Source organism: Idiotropiscis lumnitzeri, chromosome 7, assembly GCF_059441095.1.
Source record: "Idiotropiscis lumnitzeri isolate Australia: NSW breed Sydney's pygmy pipehorse chromosome 7, RoL_Ilum_1.0, whole genome shotgun sequence".
Classification (NCBI taxonomy): Eukaryota; Metazoa; Chordata; class Actinopteri; order Syngnathiformes; family Syngnathidae; genus Idiotropiscis; species Idiotropiscis lumnitzeri.
The window spans coordinates 5032025-5055261 of NC_142397.1; the positions used below are offsets into that span (position 1 = coordinate 5032025).

At 39.5% G+C, this 23237-nt stretch overlaps 2 protein-coding genes across 2 annotated transcripts; both read left to right on the top strand.

Annotated features, from left to right (window-relative positions):
• Positions 1–2376: 2376 nt before the first annotated feature.
• On the top strand, positions 2377–7518 carry LOC148333179 (junctional adhesion molecule 3B-like). Its single transcript, XM_088300982.1, has 10 exons — positions 2377–2645; positions 3672–3743; positions 3832–3945; positions 4049–4201; positions 4721–4923; positions 5103–5202; positions 5829–5958; positions 6038–6070; positions 6145–6199; positions 7208–7518. The coding sequence occupies exons 1-10, from the start codon at positions 2573–2575 to the stop codon at positions 7241–7243; spliced, it is 969 nt and encodes a 322-aa protein (XP_088157108.1). The 5' UTR covers positions 2377–2572; the 3' UTR covers positions 7244–7518.
• Positions 7519–9771: 2253 nt separating this feature from the next.
• jam3a (junctional adhesion molecule 3a) lies at positions 9772–23061 on the top strand. The gene is made up of 9 exons (XM_088300634.1): positions 9772–9860; positions 18607–18678; positions 18768–18881; positions 19036–19188; positions 19777–19979; positions 20471–20570; positions 21298–21427; positions 21500–21551; positions 22037–23061. Exons 1-9 carry the CDS (start codon positions 9797–9799, stop codon positions 22070–22072), a joined length of 924 nt encoding a protein of 307 aa, XP_088156760.1. The 5' UTR covers positions 9772–9796; the 3' UTR covers positions 22073–23061.
• The last annotated feature ends 176 nt before the right edge of the window (positions 23062–23237 follow it).

A 23237-nucleotide genomic window follows, 5' to 3' on the forward strand; every position in this document is an offset into this window, starting at 1 on the left:
AGATCATTTAGAGGCCATTTTCCCAACAGAAACATAAAACATAATGAAATCACTTGCTTGTCTAGAAGACTAACATCAGCTGCAATATGACACATATAGTGAATTTTCAAATGGCACATTATTGACACTCACGCAAGCTTACCTCATGCATCCGTCAACAAGGGGTCCAATTTGCCTGAAAGTACAACATATTTTGCGTCCGCACTCCTTTGAATCACTTAAACTTAGAAACATAACCATCACCACCATCATCATCCAGCATTTGCATTCATAGTAAATGGATGCAAGGGACTGGATCTATCATAGCATGTAAAGCGCAGGCCACTATGAGTTAGGGCTAATTCGATGCTGTAAAGGCAACCGAGGCATCCTGGGAGAGATAAAATCTTTTTTATTGGATGGGGGGGGCAGCTCTTCAGTTTCATTTTGCTGTATGTTTTGCATAAATATCACTGGGGCTGATATTTAATATCTTTTGATAACAAATTTTATTTATACCCAGCTCAAAGGATATTGTAAGTTCAACACAATATTGGTTGTCCTTTTTAAAAAGAAAGTCCCACAAAAAGTCAGGACTTCAGACACGATTTGATATTTTATTGGCATGGTTGGAGTAACTAAAGCCTTGTAACATGTATTTTGTAATTGCCTTGATCTTATTGTGCTGCCCCTCAAGTTGCAGATTCCTATTCAGCAACATTCAGAAAAAAATGCAAACAATACCCATTTTTATATTAGCTTAAAGGAAAATACAAGCAACAATCTTTTTATTCATTTATATTATAAGTGTATTGTTGCTTTTAATGACACGAAAGCGAGAACGGCAGCACATAACAGACGGAGCAACAATAAAGCGGTTTATACCGCCCCCTAGTGGTCATTGACGAGTACAACACAGTTCAATAAGCGCGATGCAACTCGCAACTCATGCCAACATCAGATCATTTTAATACAATCATCTAAATCACACATGTGGAAAAAAAAGTTAAAAATCCAACAGATACAAAGTCAAGGAGATATAATTTTATCATTGTTATTAGAATCAGAATCAGAAATCCCTTTATTGTCATTATACTCAAGTGTGCAACGAGATTAGAGAGCTCCCCTCTTCAGTGCAATACAACAATAATTCAGATAAATATATAAATTAGATAAATAAGAGAATAATTACGAAATAGTATTGGTTTTTTTCCATGATAAAGGCTTTGGTCAACAAGAAAACTGTCAATAGTGATGAACATGCATTTCCTGACCTTTTTCCGCCCCTGTGCCCTTGTGCAAAATGTATATTTACTTTGCCCTCACCTCAATCTTATAGGCACGTTTATTTATTGACGACGAAGATTTTAATGAATAAAGATTGGCAGACGCTGACGTAAGGTTGCCCAGGGCGCGGGTAGGGGACGGACTGACAAAATAGGGTTGATTGCCCATCTCTGTAAAAAGTTAATAATGTGCACGTGTTTCCAATTTTTGGTTTTGTAGACCCCCCTGGATAAAACTCCACTTTTGCCATTGAATATACCCATCTCTCCATCTCCTGTTGTGTTTGGTGCCTGCGAGACAGCGACCAGAGCTTACCAAATTTAATTCAGTAGCTATGGTAACCGGTGGATGGCAAGTTGGCAACATCTACCAGTTCTCTGTCGCTGTTTCTCTCGCTTTGCACCCCCATCCTTCTTGTACTGTGTGCAGCCGCAACCGAAAAATGAGACGCTGCGATACGGCGACTGTGCGACTGATTGCATGTTGTGTGCTGTGCACCACAACGGCCTCGATGGCAGGAGCCTGTTCCATACTTTCTGCGAGCGGAAGCACTTCTGGGGATTTGGGGCCCCATGAAAAGAAATCATACTGGGCAAACTGTTTCTCCCATTCTCGTTGCTACGGAACTTTGCATCACATGAACCACTAATCCATCTTGCCCATCAAAGACTGGGTGACATATTGCCTTCTTTCCACTGCCGAAACCTCTTCAAGTTCTGTTTTTTGGTACCGGAGTTGAAGAGCATCTTATGGTCTCCGCCTCCCTCCACTCGCAGTCTGATAACGCGAAAAGCAGTCGTAGATGCAGGTTGGAGCGGGTGGACTGAACCATTTGAGATATGTGGAGAGGGGGAGGTCATGAGAAAGTTCCCTAAACAAATACACTTACTGTTACCGCCAATGCATTGTAAATTAAATATATGGCCAATTGTACGTTTATTCCTGAGTGTCATATTATTTTGTCAGGATTATAATTGTAGAAGGGCCCCTGTCCATCATGGGCCCCTAAAATCCTTCTACTTATTCCCATTTTTTCGGCGCCCCTGATCGCCTTTACAGAGTTTGCGCAACTTACACTGCTTGAAAGAGACCATTAGAGTTGAAAGAGGTCATTAAACCTTTAATCAAAGTACACACGTCGGTCGCCTTGAATGTTACCTACTCTTCGCTGCTTTGGAGTCCATACATTTGACTCGTTGACTCGGTTTAGTTCGCAATAGAAGGTTGTTAGACGCTATATTAACGTTATTGATATTCGTGTTAACTTAATTAACGTTACACGTGACGTGTTTATTGGTCAGCTGCCATGTTGGTCGTCATCGCGAAAAGCAGTAAAGCGTGTGCGGCGTCACTTTGTCTTGTCGTGTGCGCCTTCATGTGTAAGTAGACATCCTTGCTGCATCGCTTCATTGCTACTGTGAACACGCGTGCATGTGCGCGCGAGAGAGGTCTTCGTTGTATTATAATGCAAAATGGGGCGATATGAATGTTGCACAACAGGTGCATCCAAAAACTCTTAATGAAAGCCAATGTAAGAGCTGTATATGGTAATCTTGTCTCATATCTATTTGAGTATATTTGTACAATACTGCATGCCATTGCAGGTCTTTTTGGCCACGCCTAATGTTTTAGCAATCTCTTTGGAGGGTTTGTGTGGATTTTTCCGCCCAATGGTGGCTTGCTTCACTTATAGTGACAGCTCTTTGAAATTCATATTGAGAAATGACCTGACCAGATTCCAAATGAATATACCACACTTAAAATGAACTTTAGGCCTTTTTATACATTATATGTAAGTAAAATAATGGGGGGATGACACGTAACTGGCCATGTACAACTTAAAAGCCAATTACTTTAGCTCCCTTAAAAAGGTGGTTACTATCAAGTTGACCTGATTTGGATGGAAATAGCCTCAAAGATCAGAGTATACACTTAGCACATCTTCAATGGTGCCTGTGAGTGCCTCTGTGTCAATACCTAATTGAAAATGAATGTACCTATAAAGCTCAAAATTCATCTCTATCTGGAGAAAAGCCAGAACATTAAAAGGTTGCAACCAATGGAATGGCATGGCCCGGTCCCGTATTTATGAGCGGCAATTGAGCATTTGAAGCGTCCCCTCTCATGACCCACCGCCGGCCGTATTATCATCCCATTGACCACCATATAGGGATGCCATCGGCGTGGTGGATGCGATGCTGTGCATACCCTCTCTGTTTTGGGTTAAACTTCCAGGATATAAATACTGGAAGAAGCGTTTAATAATTCTCGTCGCAGGGAGCTCGTGTGTGTGTGTGTGTTTATCATAATAATCCGCTGTTTATCAGGCGAGTTGCTCAGCTGCTAATAAAAACTCCATCAGGGTGACTCAGCATTAAGTGTTTTTGCTTCTTGTCGTTCCTCAGGCCACATCCCGTCATCACTTGCTATAATCCTCAGAACCACAAACCCGATTGTGCGGATAAATCAGTTTGAGCGTAAGTTGCCGTAACGTATTATACTAAAAGTAGCTTTTCTTTCCCGACAAATTACATTGCACTTTTTCCACCAACTTCCTATCTGCAGCCGTTGAGCTGAACTGCTTCATAGAGTCCGTCTCCACCTACAACCTGAGAATTACTTGGAAGAAGGTCAAGAACGGCATCCCAAGCTATGTTTACCACCAAGGGAAAATAGTTGGTAAATTGACTCAGCAACAGAATGAATTGATTGGCTGAGAGAACTGTGTCTCCATCTGCCTTTGCAAAGTTTTTTTTTTCTTTCTTTTTCTCTCCTCTTTAAGGTGACTTAGAGAACAGGGCGCAGCTCAGCAAGCCGGCCAGCATTGAGATTTTCAACGCCACCCGCAGAGATACGGCCGAGTACCGCTGCGAGGTGGCTGTCATGGACGGTCAGGGGGACTTTGATGAGTTAAAGATTGGCCTTGAAGTGAGAGGTGTGTGAAATTAAACATCCAAGTAAATCTTTCTGTCTGTTCCCCAAAAATTGCCCATGAGCATGCTTTTCTGAATTTTACCGAAAAATATGGCTAAAATACAGAATACTGCTCCTATACGGAGTTTCTCCACCCAAGACCAGAAACGCCATCATGTCAGAGCCAACAGGCTTACCAACATTAGCTTCTCATAACGGGCATATGCTCAACTACGCTACACTGAATTGACAACTATAATTCAGGGGCTTTGAAGTGCTGCCTCCATGAACCAAAACACAATCCATGAATTTGGGCAGGCGGTCTTTTTCTCTTCTCTTGTGCTGAGAATTTTAACCTTTGGGGCTACATTTAGCGCAATCCCCCCAAAAATGTTTTTGCCATCATTTCACTTGAGGTCAGTCAATTGCTTTCTGCCACCCAAAGTACACTGGCGCCTATTGTTGCTCAACATTATTAAAAAGGTCGATAGCCGTCTGTCGTCTAGTCAAATCAACAGGGAAACATGCATGTTGTGCACAGTGAAACCCGTGGTGCCCCGATGCAGCGTGCCTGAAGCGATCACGGTTGACAGGTCGACCGAGCTCCGGTGTCTGGAGAACGAGGGCTTCCCGGCACCCGTCTACCGCTGGTTCCGAAACAACGAGGAGCTTCCCCAAGACCCCAAGAACAGCCCCAAGTTTATCAATGCCACATACACTATGAACACCAGCACTGGAAGCTTGGTATGACACCACTCTCTTGCCACATTAGTAAATCACACATCTAAATACTTTCTCCATTCAGCATATACGCAAGAGCAACTGCTTGGATAAAAATCTGTGTATTTGTCATTGAACGTAAACACAGGATCCAAGACTTGTACAGCCGAGAGTCACCCGACTGATTTTACATTTCCGTTTAGAAATTCCACAGGGTGAGGAAGGAAGACAGTGGGGAGTACTACTGCCAGGTCAAGAATGACGCTGGCCACGCCCAGTGTCCCTCTCAGCGGATGGAAGTCTGTGAGTGACGTGTGATTGGATGTGACTTTGGACCTGTAAAAATATTGTAAAATGCACACCGCTGGTAATTGGTCTAACATATGATGACAATAGGATTTGCCAGCGATATTTAACGGGCACTTCATTAGGTACATCTGCACCTTTTAATGCAATGTCTATTTAGATTTAGATCCGCAAAGGGCCATACAAAATGTATGATAACATATTACCTAACGAACAAATGGATATTAATTATTACACAGTGCTTAACATTAATTAAAGTAGGACCGTCATGTGAGATTTGTGCGTCAGTTGTCCTAAATTAACAGTGGTAATTCGACGGCCCGACTTAAAATGATTTTTTTTTTTTAATAGGCAAATGTGATATTTGGTGGGATAAAATTCAGATACGGTTTAATGGCCGATCAATGTAAAAAAAAAAAATAATAATAATGTATTTTTTTTTATTTACAATGGGGGGAATGTGAATGACATGTTTTGTTTTGTGTTATAATGTGTAAAAAATGCAATGAGTTTAAAAAAACAGAGCTAATACCGTCCGGGCTGTAGTAATTACCAATTAAATGAAATTTTCTGTAATTAAAAATCGGGACACGTGATAAGATTTGTCTGTACCTTTTCTATAGATGATGTTAAGATCCTCAACTTGTTCCTCATGGTTGTCGGCTTCAGAGCAGCGGTCATTTTTGTGATCTCCTGCATTTTGTGTTGCGTTTCATGCACCTGCTCCTCCAACAGAGAAGAAAATGAAAAAAAGTGAGCGTCTAATTCAAATCCTTTTACTTTCTGTACTGACAAGTGTTTGTGATCGGCTGCATGTGATGTTACTTTGCAGACACGCCCTCTCCTCCAAAATACGCCAAAATGAGTGAGTACTAAATACCAATCAATTTATTCCTGCGTTGACAAGATATGCATTCATCGTGTCATATTTCACAACAGATCCAGTGGTCCAGTGAAGATAGATGGTGGCGTCTATTATAGCAAGGCAGATGAGGTACAAAATTTGGCATATCCTAGAGTTGAGGGGGGTGGGGGGTTATGTAAAATGTACTTTTCAATTGATTGCATGCAAATATTTAGAGTTCTGTGCCTGCCCATTCGTCAAATAAATTATCTGCCCATTTTAACATTTCAAAGGAATTGTGACCGGTAAGCAGAGCTGCAATGATTAACATTAGCTTTTGCTAAACGGCATTAGGCGGTTTACCGTGGTTTCAAAGAGCCAAGTTTTTAATAACCGCCAATACAGGCTGTCACCAATAATAATCACTTTTTTTGGGGTGGAGGGAATGTTTAAGCAGGGCACAATATGGTCGGTTGCTTGTAGAGTTGAGTAAACTTTGCAGGCAATTCTTTATTCTGGTGAGTGAACTTGGGCAGTTGAGCAGTTATGCACCGAGGAGGGAGGGCGCAAGACAATGGAGAGGCTGCAAACACTAATATCTTCTTTTTCTGATTAATGTGCAGTGTCGTAAAAAAAAAAAAAAAATGCCAGTGGGTACTGGTTAGCCCCAAGGACGTGAGTAGCCCATGAGTATATTCTAAAAATGGCTCACTAGTGATGGGACACTAAGACACTAAGAAGAATTAAAACTGAAGAATATTATAAGATTAAGTAAACTTAACACGATATACATTAAAATGTACTAAATATAATTGTTTGAACATAAAAAAATAAAATATATTCTGTTCAATGGAAAAAAATGTTTTTCCTCATCCAAATATTTTTTTTAAAAAAAGGTCTTTTTCATAATTATTGCGATAGACTAGTTGGGTGAACTACTGTGTTGATCCCTGCATGACCAGTGTTAGATTTTGGTTCGCTCAGAAAAGGGTACGGTGGAGTTTGTAGGTAGCGGGTGAGGACAGGCCGTCAATAACTTGGGGTCTGTTTTGACAAATTAAATAAGATGGGAACTGCTTGAAATTGTGGGGAAGAAATGCATGTCTGTCTCCTGGAAGGCTAAAAGTGACACTAACCCCCCACCCATTTAACTCCCAGGAACGATTCCAGCACAAGTCATCTTTCATCATCTGACCCTGGGACGACGTAACAACAATGGCGCTGGTGTTTCCGTTAAAGCTGGAACATGGCACACTCTGTTCTCTGATGCACATCGAAATAAAAGCAACAATACTAGTTCATTTTATATTTATTACTTCCCGCATATCTCGACCTGACAGTAGTAAAGTCATTCGTTCACTTTCGAGCTGTGACGACATGGTGGAGGCAAAGGATGTGTTGGAGCAACATTCCATCACGGGTTTTGGAACAAATGATCTTTAATAGTGTTTTTTTTTAAATGCACTGCACTTGTTTTGCCCTTATCGTGTTTTGTCTGCATGCATGTGAGAACAATTTTATTGTGCTTCGAACAATACACTGTTCTTGGTTGATTTTGTTATTAAAATACATTTGAACTTCACCCTTAAAGGCTTGTGTGTGTCGTGTCCTTTTAAGTGGCAAGTTCAATGTGATTTGAGAAAGTTGAATGTTTTTTTTTTTTTGCGAAGTAGTTTGCCGGATCTCTATGTCCTCTAATCAAACTCTTATTTCTTTTTATTCCCCTTTTTTATTGTTTGTATTTTTTATGTTTTTGCTGTTCATGATACAGGAGTACTCGTAAACCAGGAAGCCCGTAAACGACTTCTTTGAGCATTTGAACAATATAATTTTTATTGTAATAAAAATTTTTTACACGCATAGGTGGAATATGGTCCTAATAGCATTGCTACATTATGGTTACCATGGTGACGTTATGAAATTTTTTTTTTTTAATCCTAAAGATTAACATAAATGTGTTGTTGCTTTAAATGACATACAGACAAGGGATTCAGAATATGGCGCAACAACAGTAAAGCCTTGGTTCATCCCGCCCCCTAGTGGTCATTGACAAGTACAAACTCATTTGAATTTGCACGATGGAGGTCATAATTCATAGGAAAATCAAATATAAAATAATTTGTATGCAATCATCTAACTCTCACATTTGGAATACATTAAAAAAATACAACAAATCCACATATCAAGATACTGTTAAATTAATTTTGATATTTTGGGGTGCTGAGCTATTTGCATTCTTGATTGATTAGTATCAAATTATGAATAATCTTTGTCCATGGTTAGAAATGCTGTGATCTTCAAGAACATTGTCAAAAGTGATGAACAGGCATTTCCTATCCATCTTCCGCCCCTATGCCCTTGTGCGCGAGCAGTATGTGACTATGCCCACATAGTGGTCTCACAGGCACGTTTTTTTTTATTTTAATTAACACAGCACAAATTCTGGACTGCAGTGCTGTTGTGTGAAAGTGCAGTCACGGCAAAATTCTGCTTTGCTCTAACATCAATTCTGACTCAAATAATACATAGCTCGCTAAGTGCCAACAGAATGACCAATGTTAAAATTCTCTGAATGTGACATTACAACCGGAAAATGTGGTTTCATGATTATTAAAAAAAATAATCATTGAAAAAAACAAAACATGAGTCACATTGCCCAAAAAGGGCAATAATACTTTGTAGATTGCAATCTAGCCAACAATGCAATTTTATTAATAAAATTGATTTGGACAGCTTACACATTTGTTAAGGTTAATTCAAATGAATAAGTCCCGTAGTGAATACGATCCAAAAGAGTTCCACAAAGATGAGGACCACTAATCACCAAGGTTGTTTGAGTTTGGGAATATTAATTACAGTGAGTTTTTATTTTTTTTTTCAGTTTTGTTTTTCAATTTAGTAAATTATAATTAGTTTTCAGGCCGGCTTTGTTAGTTCTTTATTAGTCTTAGTATTTTCAAACGCGTAGTTTTATTATACATTTAGTATTAGTTATTTTGTAAAAAAATAAGAAAAAAGTGTTTTACTTGTGCTCTACTTTTTTGAATAGATAGATAGATAGATAGATAGATATAAATAAATAGATATATTTTTAACATATATGAACCAAAAAATGAAAGCCTTGCGTTTTGGGATGAGTTAAATGTGAAGAACAGGTGAGCCATTTGCAAACTCATATCCTAGGAGCGACATCATTTGGTGGCTCTTTTTATTGGTGCTGCTCCTGAATGATGTCGCTTTTTTGCGACAAACACTACGAGAACTACAACTCCCAAACGACTGTTTGATCTTCGCTTCAACGCCTGTGGCGTAAATATTAGAATAGATGCATTTATTAAATTAATTGACAAAAAACGAAGGACATTTCCTCCGCAATTATAGTTTTGTAAACGTAAACTGTCGCTCCGGTTAGTTTTCGTCTTTAGATTATTTTGCAACTAATTTTTAATTGTAGTTATTACGTTAGTTTCCATAAATCAAAATACCTTTGCTGGTAATATTAATGCTGTGGCAACTTAATTTGAGATGAATATTTTGACCTCTTCATCGCCAACTGACTTCAGCAGGTGTTTGTCGCCTGCAAGACCTCACGCAGGGTTTACCATACAAAACTGTAGCTATGGAAACTGGTCGATGGCAACATCCACCAGTTCTCTCAGTCGCTCTCTCTTTCTCTCTTTCTGTGTGCCACCATCCTCCTCGTACCTTCTGCGAGGTGGCGAGCGTGTGTGCAGCCGCGAACGACAAATGAGACGCTGCAAGATGGCGATTGTGCGACTGATAGCGTGTTGTGTGCTGTGCACCAGCCTCGGTAAGACCTCGAGCGATACGTTACATATGCGTGTGTCGCCTTTACGGACGCTCGCGTTCCAATAGTACTCGCGTTATTAATAATACACGTGACGTAGTTAATTGGTCAGCTGCCACGTCGGTCGTGATGGCGAAAAGCAGTAGGGCAACATCTGCTTTGTGTGCGGCGTCACTTTGCCTTGTCGTGTGTGCCTTCATGTGTAAGTAGATCGTCCATGCTGCTTCACTTCACTACTACTGTAAATAATGGCTGTGTGTGTGTGTGAGGGGTTTTCTGTGTATAGACGCTGAGAGGAGCCGCTTTTGTTCGACCGTTTTCCAGATGAATGTGGCACAACAGTAAATGCACCTGAAGAATCGAACCCTTTTTGACTTGTTCACAAATATCTTACGCCGCGAGAGCCAGAAAATTAAAAACAAACATGCATCAAGCAGTCATACATCTTCACATTTAGTAATTACCTCCATATAGATAAGGCGTGATTAAATAAACAAAGTAATTAAAGTCTCATCGCAAGTATAATTATTGACAGATAAGCACAATTCTTATTCATGTTGCAAATTTCAACCGGGCTATGGATCTTTAAGCTGTTGTATCGGTTGCATGTGAATTTTTGTTTTACTTTTGCAGAAACATTTGGGTAGCCTTGTTTTGTTAAAATCGGTTACGGTAATTCCTCGTTGCAACAAGAAGCTTGTCAAAGATGGAGGTAAATTCGTGTTCAGATGAATAGTCACTTGATATTAATATATGGGATTAGTCTGCTCAATTAATACCAATTCAATATTGATATGTATGGCAAGAGACATGTGATCAATGTCAACACAAAATGTGTTTGAAATGTTGAGTGGAAAAAAAAATCAGTAAAACAAACCCCGACTTTGGCATTGTTCATATTGCAGGCAGAGAGTACAGTGTTGTGTTACATTTATCACAATTACAAGCATGTAAGAGTACATTTTGAGCGCAAAAGCATGAATTGAGCCCACAAGAACTTTTCTTGAAAGTCTAGTTTGCTCACTGCTCAACTTCCGAGCCAAAGAACAAGCTGTTGTGCACACGACAAACAAATGTTTCTTTACTTCATTCAAATAAATGACTCAGTACAAGTCTTGCAATAGGATTATATTGTGCATACTAACTCGATTAAACCCCGGCGCATGGTTACGTGGTGCAGAAGTAAAGGAATTCCCAATATTGGATGTGCAAGCTCCAGTGTTAGCCGTGTGAAAGATTTATTTTACGACCAGATATTGTGAATGGTATTTTAACTCTTCATAGCTGTTCTTGCTCTTAATCTTGGTCTGTTGTCCAACAGTTTTGTGCCATCCTTGAATGTTATTTTTTTTATGCAAGAGAGCCCTTTACACTGGAATAAAAAAATAACAGCTCATGGTTATTTTGTTGTTTGCTTCAAACCCTTTGTTGTGGGGTTAAGATAGTTAATCGTGCATTGAGAAATGTTTTTTTGAAAAACTAAATGTATTACGAGCATATATTTTGAACATATGCATGAATATTGCCCATATATAAAATAACATTCTTGTCACACATCTGGTTAGGAAGTGGTCCTACTTGCATTGATGAAAAATGATGGCCCCTCCAGCATTTAAATTGCCCATCCCTGAAGTAGAGTTTCACACAGATGATGCACGTATAATTTTGCCAAACAGTCGGATTGATAAACGCAGGGCAAAATTACAATGGAGTAGATTGCATTTAAAAAAAAAAAAAATGAAAAAATTAGGAACGCTATGTGTCATGGCTTTGCAACAAATCATTTATGTGTCCAAAAATATATCAATGCATAGAATAATTTATTTGTGTTTATTTGCTGATTTAATTTGGGTGGTATGATGACTTTCTTTCATCTACTCTTGGCATGTTTGATTTTGCATGTGGTGGCCATCAGGTGACTAATGACGCAGAGACGAATCACTCACAAGCCGAGTGGTGACGTCTCGTCAACCCCGCAAAGAACAACCACCCGGGCTGATGGTTGTGGCCGTGTGGTGCGTGTGCTGGTGTGTGCGCGTGTGCGGTCGGTCACCTTGCTGAGTGGAAGCCGATGGATGTGTTGGCCGCCGTCTATAAACGCTAGATTGCATCCGTAAGGGTTGAACTCCTGACCCAAGTGTGAATCAACGCGCTGACAGGTAGAGTTTCATTTATCAGACTTCTGGTGTCGCTGCCGATGACTCCCCTCTTGCACCTTTCCAATAGTTTTAGCCTGTGAATTATGCAAATGAATCGTTCAATGCACTGAGCGACGTTGGTCAGCGGTGGATAGTAATGCTCTACATTTACTCAATTATGTTTACGTATAAATTATGAAAAAAACGTCACAAGAGTTTTAATAAAACATACTTTTGCTCGAGTATTTTTTTGTTATAACTGTCAATTTGACATTAATTTAATTATGTAATAATAAATTAATTAATTGTATGTCCATAAAATAAAGAGAATTCAAATTACTACAAGTAAACCTCGCCAGAGAGTAAGAAGAGCGAGAATAAAATATATAAAAAACATAAGGTCACTGCAACAATAGAAAATGGCCTCGGTCCACTGGAACGCCCAGCGAGGCGCCGCACGATCTAACAAATTTCCAAACACGGTAAACTAGACTTGCTAATATTTAATAAAGAATATAAATTACTAGGAAATTATTTACGAAAAATATCTATAGTTTTGTCCAACCAGTCTGATGCACACAGTGGATTAGCTCAAATTTACTTTTTTAATTTTTTTAAATTATAATTCTTTAAGTAAACCAAGTGACTGTTTGGTAGTGAATGCAGTGGAGCAGATTGGGTTTACTTAATTTTAATAAACAGTATATAATAATTAACTTTAATAATAATAATAATAAATTACAGTAAGCATACAATTAGAAGCAGATAATAAAAATGAATTAAATTCCACAGCGCGCACATCGCAAACAGGATGGAGCAGACTGTTGTTACATAGTTTTAGAAAACCCGTGTTTACTTTAACCATAAACAAAGTTAGAAGCAGATGAAAATCACATTCTGATTCACGCACAGCAAAATGCTGACGAGTATCACGCACCAGATTGTTACTTTGTTCTAATGAATCATGTGCTGTAAACTTTTGATACAGGGAACATTATGAGCATATGATTAACAATAAACATCTCTTCCATTTGAACATTCCAAATCCGGCTGTTTGGATAATGAATGCCGACTTTGAGTTTGGATAATGAATGCCGACTTTGAGTTGACGACGGATGTTAACGTCTAATTACGCGTAACTGAGTTTTATTGATGAGTGCAGGGCAGAAATTGCAGTGGAGTAAATCATCAGTAGTTTATTTGAATAAGTCAAGTGCTAATGTTTTGATGTAACAATGCAAATAAAAACAGAGTTGGCTAACGTCAATAACATTGATTCAATTGCTGTGTGGCGAAATCACGGTTATGTTTGGCAGACTATCGATAGAAAATGTACCCGTGGGGATCAATAAAGTGTTCTTAAATGTGAAGTCATCGCCCTTGATGAGAAACGAAAATTGGGGTTATTTACTCCTTACAAATGACTTAATTGTTTCAACAATTGCATTATTGTCGAATAAAAAGCGGTTGGGTAACACTTCCTTTCTCATCCCCCCCTCAAGAATTAATGACAACATGCTCACGATCTAAACACCACTGGTTGTTTTCACACAGTGGATCCCAACGGTCCAGTCGCTCGCAGCATGTTTGCCGAGGCTGTACTGGAATGTCTGGAAAAGAAGCTTTTTATAGCCGCGTTCATATTTTGGCGCGTAAGAGGATTCCGGGACGTGACTATTGGAGTGCACGTTTCTCCTCGCAGCAGAATGCGCTTGGTATGACGAGTCACGGGAAGAACACAGGGATTAAGACATGGCTGGGATTATTGTCGTCATTCCCTCAATATTGTCTTTACGCTGACCCGCATTGTGCCGCAGAGGCGCCATTGTGGCATGTGTGCTTTTATTCTCAGCTCCTATTAGCATTGTCATTGTCTTCTTGTTTCCCATGGCCTACATTTTGATTAGGGTGACAACCTCAATAAAACAGTGAAAATATTTTACAGTCACTGGATTGGGGACAGGCATTTGAAAATGACCAGCCATGTCTTTAAAATATTATTTTCAACGGGGTGAAAGAAGATCTTTGTGAATTTCATTTTCACTTTCATTCCCCAAGGATTCAGATTTGATTCTTGGTACGCTATGACTCTTGCAATGTTACAACTATTCCCGTAAACATGCACACGAATCTATTATTTAACCACAAACACGCCAGACTGGACTTGCGCTGGCACGAAAAAGAAGTTACGCCCGTTTTTTACGCCGAGTGCACGGGCGCCAGTCGACCAAAATAGGACCCGTAACATTACAACTTTAATCTTGGAGTATTAAAACCATGTTTGTCACATTACGACTTAGCATCGTAACCATTTTCTCATAATTGAATTTACTCTTGCACAGGCTCTCAACAGATGTCGTCTATTCGCCTCTCTGGCAACGTCAAACGTGCTCGATCGATGTAATGGAATGAAAGTGATTCAGTAGAATAACACAATGCACCATGTCACAAAAGCACTAAATCGATAAATGTCATGCTTTTTCTTCTCAACCTTGCAAAAGTGCCTCACGGGGTTGGGGGTTGGAGTGGTCAGGGGGGGACAACGACCACTTTATAGTGGCTTTGCAGCTGAGCCATAATGCTACACCTCTGGCCTGTACGCTGCGGACGAAGCTGTTAAGGGATGATCTACAAGTTGCGAGGGGATTGTTTGCTTGGACAAGCTCGCCTTATGTCTCTCAGGATGTCCAGTCACAGCTGGAGTAAAAATAGCTCTCACCCCTCCCCGCCATCGTGTTCAGGGTGGGAAAAGTCAGAGAGGGAAGACAGAAGCCGAGACCTGGGAGTCACGTCTCATCTGTGCACGGCGGCACGTTGATACGACTTGATGCTGGGGCAGGAGCTGTGTTTTCAGCATCCCACAGGCCCGCGTGTGTGTGCGTGTGTGTGTGTGGGAGCATGTTGGTGACGGCCTGCTTAGAGGCGAGGGGAGTGATGTCGTGTGGTAGCGGGACTGCTTTGAATAAAGACCTCTAAATTAGTCAGAAAGCTGCAGGGGAACAACGAAAGGGGGATGTCTTGTGGTGTGCGAGGCTTTTATTTGTCTCAATTTCAGCCTCCATTTTGCTGCTTTTATCCAACCCCCAGTGGGAGAGCAGATTCCTTCGTGACCCAGCAGGGGGGTTGTTAAGTCCCATTTGTGCCCTGCTATTAACTACATGAGAAGCACCACAGAAACAGTGGATGGGAACAACAATTCACAATTCACCAAATTTTTAATGACCCTTGATTGCGGGTCATTGTGGTTTTAATTCCTGCCTGATCCAAAACCATTCCCATATGTGTTTTCAAACTAGAATGAAGTTAAAATACTGTCAGAGTAAACATGGCATTGAAAAAAAAATTCAAACTATTGTAATGTTTACATTTAGATGACATTTTGAATTTTTTTAAATTTGGAAATTTTTGTAATGTCACAAAAAAAAACGATAATTGTATGAGACTTTAGTCGGAATAAAAATAATTCTGCAAGTGGATTCTCATTTTATTTATATTCTTAAATTTTTCATGAAAAAAAACACTTTTAAAACCTAAAAGTTTAACGTTTACAAAAAACAAATAGCAAATAATAGTATTGTGACATAAATTATTGTTTTAGGCAAAAACATCTAACAGCAATGATGTAAACTATTTTTTTTTTTTTTTTTAGAATTAGAAATCCCTTTATTGTCATTGTACTCAAGAGTGCAACGAGATTAGAGATGTTTGAGGAATAGCTACAATTCCGCGGGATTAAAGTCGTGATATTAAGTAAAAATAATCATTATTTAATGTAAATAAATTTGTACTATTGTAACAATGTAAATCAAGATTAACTCCCACATAATTTATGAGAAAAAAGGTTGTACAATAAAATTGGGTAACAATTCTAACATTGTTGGACAAAAAATATATTTTTTTTTAAAATAATTTTTGGGGTTTAAAAGAACAACAACAAAAAAAATGTCATGAATGCAACATAAAATTCATACTTTTCCAAGACTCGTGGAATTATTTATAAACTAATAAATCTACACCTCCTAGGTGCCAATGTGAAGGTGTATGTTGAATGGAGAAGTCGATTTTGTTTGGTTATGTATGATTGTATTATTATTATTTTGATTTCTATAGAAAACTTTGGTACAGTAGTGGTTGATGTCAAACCACCAAATGAATAAAGTTCATCTTTTTTTATATAAAAAAATACACATATAGTATCAATATATTCTGCTTTTTTTTTTTACATAACACGATGACTTTATTCTTATAAAACGGTGTCTTTTTTAATCAAAATATCACAATTTTAGTCTCATATTCTATAATTTTACAAGAAGTTGTAATATGAGCAAAGTGTATCTAACTTTATAAGAATAAGTAAGCAAAGGTACTAATATTACCGTCCTTAATGGTGCACCATTGCAATACATAAACGTAAATGAGCCGAGTTTGTGGATTCACCTTTTCCTCCGACTTCTCCAATTCTGACACTGACGCATCAAGCGACAAGAAAAAAAATTGGCATTTACTTAAATAACACAGATAGCTTTAAGGAGTCCACTCAAGCAAGTACTGCTAAAACCTTAAGAGTTACTGTATGCTCTGTGTGCCCCGGGCCAAACAAGAATGATGATTAAATATGCAGCACATTTAAGCACGGTTAAGTAATTTGCGCTTCTGCTTTTTTGTGGCGCCCACACTTTTTGTTTACTGCTCACAATCTGCATACATTTAAAGCGCAAAGGCTTCTACCTGCACGGAAAGCTGCCATTAATATAGTTTTGGGTGTTAAAACAACAGCTGACATGAATTTATTATTTAGCAGCGATGCTTCAGTTTGTCAAGCGAGTGCGCCTGTCAACGCGAGAACACGTAATGTTGAAGATAATGCTCTGGTCTGGAGTGTTCTCATGTCATGTTCCAACATTAGGCTTGTTCGGCGCCGTGGTCTTCTAACTTTCTTCCTATTAACTATTAACGGGCCACACGTTACGCTTTCTGCGGCTTTCCTGCGTGCCGCAAAGTCACCAGCTCATAAAAAGTAGACCGCACTCACGAACTTGGACCTCAAGGTCGTGTGAAACATTGTGGATTCATTGATCAGTAGTCTGGACATGATTCGGAACAAGAGAATAGTTGAAAAATAGCAGCACAAGTGAGGGCGGTTTAAAAGGGGAAAACATGACCTTTCATGGTGCATTTAGTTGTTTCTAATGTTTTGTCCTCCTCATTTATCAAAATTCTATGCATTCGGTTTTTTTTGTCATGTTTCAGGCATATTGTGCCTTTCATACCTACTGTAAAGGATACTTTATTCTCTGAAACGTGGTACGAAGGAATTTGGAATTGACTAATTTTCTCAGCTATGAAAAACACCTATCTGAATGTTCTGAATTCTTGTTTCCATAGAGGTGTAGCATCAATTGGTGTCATTCCAGATGTCGTATCATTCTAAAAGAACAAACTCGTAGAGAGTGAATCAACAGTTCTTCAAAACATAATCAACAATCAATTCCACAAAATCGACATACAGTACTATACTACTATGGTGAAGCAGCATGTGGCTAATTACCCATGTAGCATTAATTGGTGTCATACCAGATGTCGTATCATTCTAAAAGAACAAACTAGTTGAGAGTGAATCAACAGTTCTTCAAAACAATCAACAATCAATTCCACAAAATCGACATCTAGTAAGTACAAGTCAACTTGGTGAAGCAGCATGTGGCTAATTAGCCGCATAGCATCAATTGGAGTCATACCAGATGCCATATCATCTTAAAACAACAAACGAGCTGAGAGTGAATCAACAGTTCTTCAAAACAATCAACTCCGCAAAATCGACACATAGGAAGTACAAGTCAAGTTGGTGAAGCAGCATGTGGCTAAATATAGTTAGACAAAGTGGCTAGGGACGAGGAAGTTATTTGTTTGCAAAGTTATTCTTTTAGCGATACATGTTGATATTTTGTCCCACCTACTCAATACAAAATCCGGCACACTGGCCGAGTGTTAGGGTAGGATAAGGTACGGCTATATGTTTATGTAATTGCATCATGCATCATTCTAAGAGCTATTTCAAAAGCTTTGCTCCTCTCCTGAGACAGAATAAGGTGACTATGTTTTTGATATAGCTTCTCAATTGTGCTTGAGAGTGCCTCTTTGTCCATAACTAATAAATCGACAAATGAATGTACCCGTAAAGTTTGAAGTCAGCACTCTAACCTCCGCCTGCGTCTGGAGAAAAGCCAGAACAATAAAAGGCCGTCACCGCCAGAATATTTACGGCCCGGTCTCGTATCGTTATGTTTTTACGAGCGGCAATTGAACATTTGGAGCGTCCCCTCTCGTGACCCACTGCCAGCCGCATTATTATCCAATTAACCACCATAAAGCGACGCCATAGACACGGCGGATGCGATATTATGCGTACCCTCACTCGGTTTTGGATTAATCTTCTTGGATAGAAATAGGAAGCGTTTAATACTTTTGGTCGCAGAGAGCTCGGGTGTGTGTGTTTATCATGATAATCCGCTGTTTATAAGGCGAGTTGCCCAGCTGCTAATGTCTGCTAATGAAAACTCCATCAGGGTGACTCAGCATTAAGTGTTTTTTCTTCTTCTGTCTTTCCACAGGCCACGTCCCATCATCACTCGCAGTAATCCTCCGTACCACGGACAAGATCGTGTGGGCAAACGAGTTTGAGCGTAAGTTGCCGCAATATATTTTCGGAAAAGTAGCTTTTCTTTCCCTTCCAATTTGGATTGCACTTTTTCCACCCCCTTCCTATCCGCAGCCGTCGAGCTGACCTGCTTAATAGAGTCCATCTCCACCAACAACCCGAGGATTGAGTGGAAGAAGATTAGGAACGGCATCCCGAGCTATGTTTACTTCCAAAGGAAGATAGCAGGTAAATTAACACGGCGCGCTGAGGAGAAGGAATGGCACTCTGACAGAACTCTGCTTTGAATTCCGTTTGCGACCTGACCCGAGTCGTGCTGTGTGTTTCAATCAGCCATTGTGAAGTGTGTTTTTTTTTTTTTTTCTTGCTCTCTTTTCAAAAGGCGACTTGGAGAACAGGGCGCAGCTCAGAGAGCCGGCCAACATTCTGATCTTCAACGCCACCCGCGCGGATACGGCCGAGTACCGCTGCGAGGTGGCCGCCATTGATGATCAGAGGGATTTTGATGAAATTCTCATTAGTCTTGCAGTAAGAGGTGTGTGAAATCGAACAAACAAGTAAATCTTTTCTCAGCTGCTCATGTCCCAAAATGTGACTCGTGAGCCATTTGTTCTCAATTTTGCCAAAATGTGACCTCACAATTTTGCTAATATTTGTACACAATACCGCCCCTACGTGGAGTTATGCCACAAAAACCAGAAACATTTCTCCAAGGAAATTACATAAATAGAATGAATCTTTTTTAGGAACTACAGCAGGGGGAAGCAAACTTTTTGATTGGCGGGCCACAATGGGTCCTAAAATTTGACAGAGGGGCCGGACCAGGAGCAGATGGATGGAGTGTTTTGATAACCGCACCTCATCGGAGAAAAAAAAATAAATTGAATTTTAAATGAAAGTGAACAAAAGCATTACAACATTATATAGGTCTTTGAAAAAACTACAGTATTTAGAAAATAAAACATTAACAAGGTTTATTCATTGAATTATTTTCAAGAACGACGGGCCGGATTAAAACGTTTAACGGGCCGCATGTGGCCGCCGGGCCGTAGTTTGCCCACTCCTGATCCACAGCAATCTGTCTTCGGGGCAAATCAACAGGGAACTTGTATGTTGTGCGCAGTGAAACCCGTGGTGCCCCGATGCAGCGTGCCTGAAGCGGTCACGGTGGGCACGTCGACCGAACTCCGGTGTCTGGAGAACGAGGGCTTCCCGGCACCCGTCTACCGCTGGTTTCAAAACAACGAGGAGCTTCCCCAAGACCCCAAGAACACTCCCAAGTTCATCAATGCCACATACACCATTAACACAGACACCGGAAGCCTGGTACGACACACCCAGTGGAAAAATCATAACCTCAGTTGTTTATTTACCTATTTAAGGCAAAAGCAGACTTATTAGTATAGTATGGTTTTTTTATGATCACTTCAATATTTGTTCTGACTGAGCAAGATTGTATGACTTGACTTACGTCTTGCTTGAACTAAGTAAGGACTTGACTGGAATTTCTTGAAATTGGATGCTGACTCGACTTGCATGATTTTTTTTTTTACCCTCCACAGTAACTTGAGACTTGCACATTCTGTATGTGACTTACTCCCACCTCTTCTTGTCAGGAAGACACTTTTCCCTTCTCTATTAAATCCCTCATGTCCAAATACTTTTGTTCATTCAGCATGTCAGCAAAAACAAGAGCTCGTATAAGAACTGTCTGCATTTGCTTGTCGTCGGACGTAAACGCCGAACGCTCTGGCATTTTTTCATTTTGCCGACTGTGCAGCCGAGTGTCACTCGACTGACTTGACATTTCCCCTCAGAAATTCCGCAGGGTGAGGAAGGAGGACGCGGGGGAGTACTACTGCCAGGCCAAGAATGACGCCGGCCACGCCCAGTGTCCCTCTCAGTGGATGGAAGTCTGTGAGTGACGTGATTGCATGCCCACTTTTGACGGCATCAAATTTGATGGGATTGAGCAGAAGAAGAGATTGCTAAATTGAAAAACCTAATTCACGGGTTCCCCACTAAATAGATCAGCTATACTCGAAATTGCACTTTCATCCACGTGTACCAGAACGTATGCAAAAATCCAAAGGGATATTTGTCATTGTCTGCGACCTACTGTATTTCTCGTGGGAATTTGTCTCACACAGTAAGACAAAAAGGATTGGCCAATTATACTCACTGGACACTTCATTAGGTACACCTGCACCTTTTAATGCAATGTCCATTTTCATTTTCATGAAGTCCTTTAGGAGCCATACATTTTTTAACATATTACAGAACGAAAAAGTGGGTGTTAATTATTACACAGTACTTATTACTTATATACATATTAATTAAAGCATGTCATGGGAGGTTTATGGCATAGTTGCCTTAAATTAAGAGCGGCGGTAATTAGGACAGTCTGACTGTTTTTTTTTTTTGTTTTTTTAAATGATGCAATATTTGGTAGAATTATGAATGCTGTCCACAATATGTCCACTATTTTAAGATCCCGACTAAACTAAAACCCCAACTTGACAGTGTCAATCAGAAATTAGCACATTGAACATTATCTTATTAGATTGTGTTAGTGTACCTAATTAATTCAATATATAATGGGACATGTTGTAAGATGAAAAAAAAATCTGTATCTTTTCTATAGATGATGTTGACATCCTCGACATTGTCCTCAAGTCAGTCGGTGGCGTGATAGCGGTCATCTTTGTGATTGGCTGCATTTGGCATTGCATTTCACGCGCCTTCTCTTCCAAAAAGGGACAAAATGAAAATGAGTGAGTGTCTAATACAAATCTATTTTCTCTTGCATTGATACCATGCGTTTAACCTGTCGCCTTTTACTTCAGATTCAGTTGGCCGGCGCAGAATGATGGTGTCGACTATGGCGATGCAGATGAGGTATAAAATTGAGCATATTCTACAGTTGAAGGGTTGGTGTTATGTAAAATGTACAAATATTTAGAGCACTGTGCTAGACCACTCATCAAATCAATCTTTTATCTGCTTGTTGTGAAAAACTAGTCTGTGAATGAGCTGTTCAGAATTCTGAAGAATTGTGACGTGAACAGCTAAGCAGAGCTCCAGTGTTTGCGCAGATTAGCGTTAGCTTCTGCTAAGCGGCACAAACTCAAAGTTGTCCAAAATGGAGGGGGGTAATGAGAAGGAGTTGACTGATATTTGCCAATGTGTGTCCGTTGTATGCGCCACATACTCGACTCTTTAATGAAGTGCTACCTTCATGAGTGAAAATACTTTATGGGCACTCGCTGTTTGCTTGCTGCCTTGCTGCAACCCCCAAGTTCTGCTCACTGTCCTTGCGTTACTAAAGTTGATCTGCTGGAAGGCTAAAGGTGTTTTTTTGTTGTTTTTTTTTACCCCCACAGGGACATTTCCGCCACAAGTCATCTTTCATCATTTGAACCTAAGGAGGAGTACCAACAATGTGCGCTGGTGGTTAAGTTCAAGCTGTAACATGGCACACTCGATTCTCTGATGCACATGAAAATCAAACCAACTTGCCAAAGTAATGTTCAATATGGTTTTGTGGCACTAGTTCATGTTTTTTATAGCGTTGACAGATTTTATATTATGGAACTCACCAGTAATCCTTCCATTGTCCACCTCTCACTTGTAGAGTTTATTTTTTTATTTCCCGCATATTTCTACTAGACAGTAATGCCATTCATTCACTTCCAAGCTTTGACATTTAGCAAAATGATGGCGGCGAGGGATATGTTGGAGCAACATTCAATCACAATTTTTGGAACAAATTCTCTTTTCTAATGTTGTTTTTTTTATATATACACTAAACTTGTTTTGCAGAAGTCCCATGTTATGTGAGAAACATTGTGTTATTTTTTTTTTGTCCTCCTTCTTCCAAGTGGCCAAGAGTTGAAAGTTGTACAGGCAATAAACAAGCAAAGTGAAAACTGAGGATATCAGATAACATGAGGCACAATTTATCTGCCTTGAGCATACAGTAGTTACAATTGATAACATTATGTGTCCAAGTTACCAAGTGGATTTGAATATGTACTATATATCCCACTTTGCTGCAAATTCAGTATTTACTATTAAAAGATGGCAATGTATGACATTTAGAGTGCTGTTTGAGTATAAGTGACCTTCTGTGTGTTACTACTTTTTTTGGGTTGTAGATATTGGACATATTGTCCAGTTTTGCATCAGTATTGTACATAAATGCGCAAATGTTTCCCCCCCCAGTACCTTATTGTAAATAAGGCAATAAGCTGTTCAAAAATGGTAATTTTACAGTACAGTAGTTACTGTCCAGTGCTGTTTCAAACTTTTTTTGTGTTCATGATTCGTGTAAAAACTCAGGAACTGTTGTGAAATACCCATTGTTCATGGTTGATTTTTGTTATGAATAAAATACATTTGAACTGTTCACACTTGAAGGCTTGTGTGTGTCCTTTTTACTGCAAGTTTGACGTGATTTAAAAATGTGAATATAAATAATATGACCAGGGAAAATGCCGTATGTTTTATAGTTTGCTTTATCTTTGTGCCTACCGTTTTTTATTCGAAATTTGTAGTTCTGGGTATAAACACTCTGAGTGAATT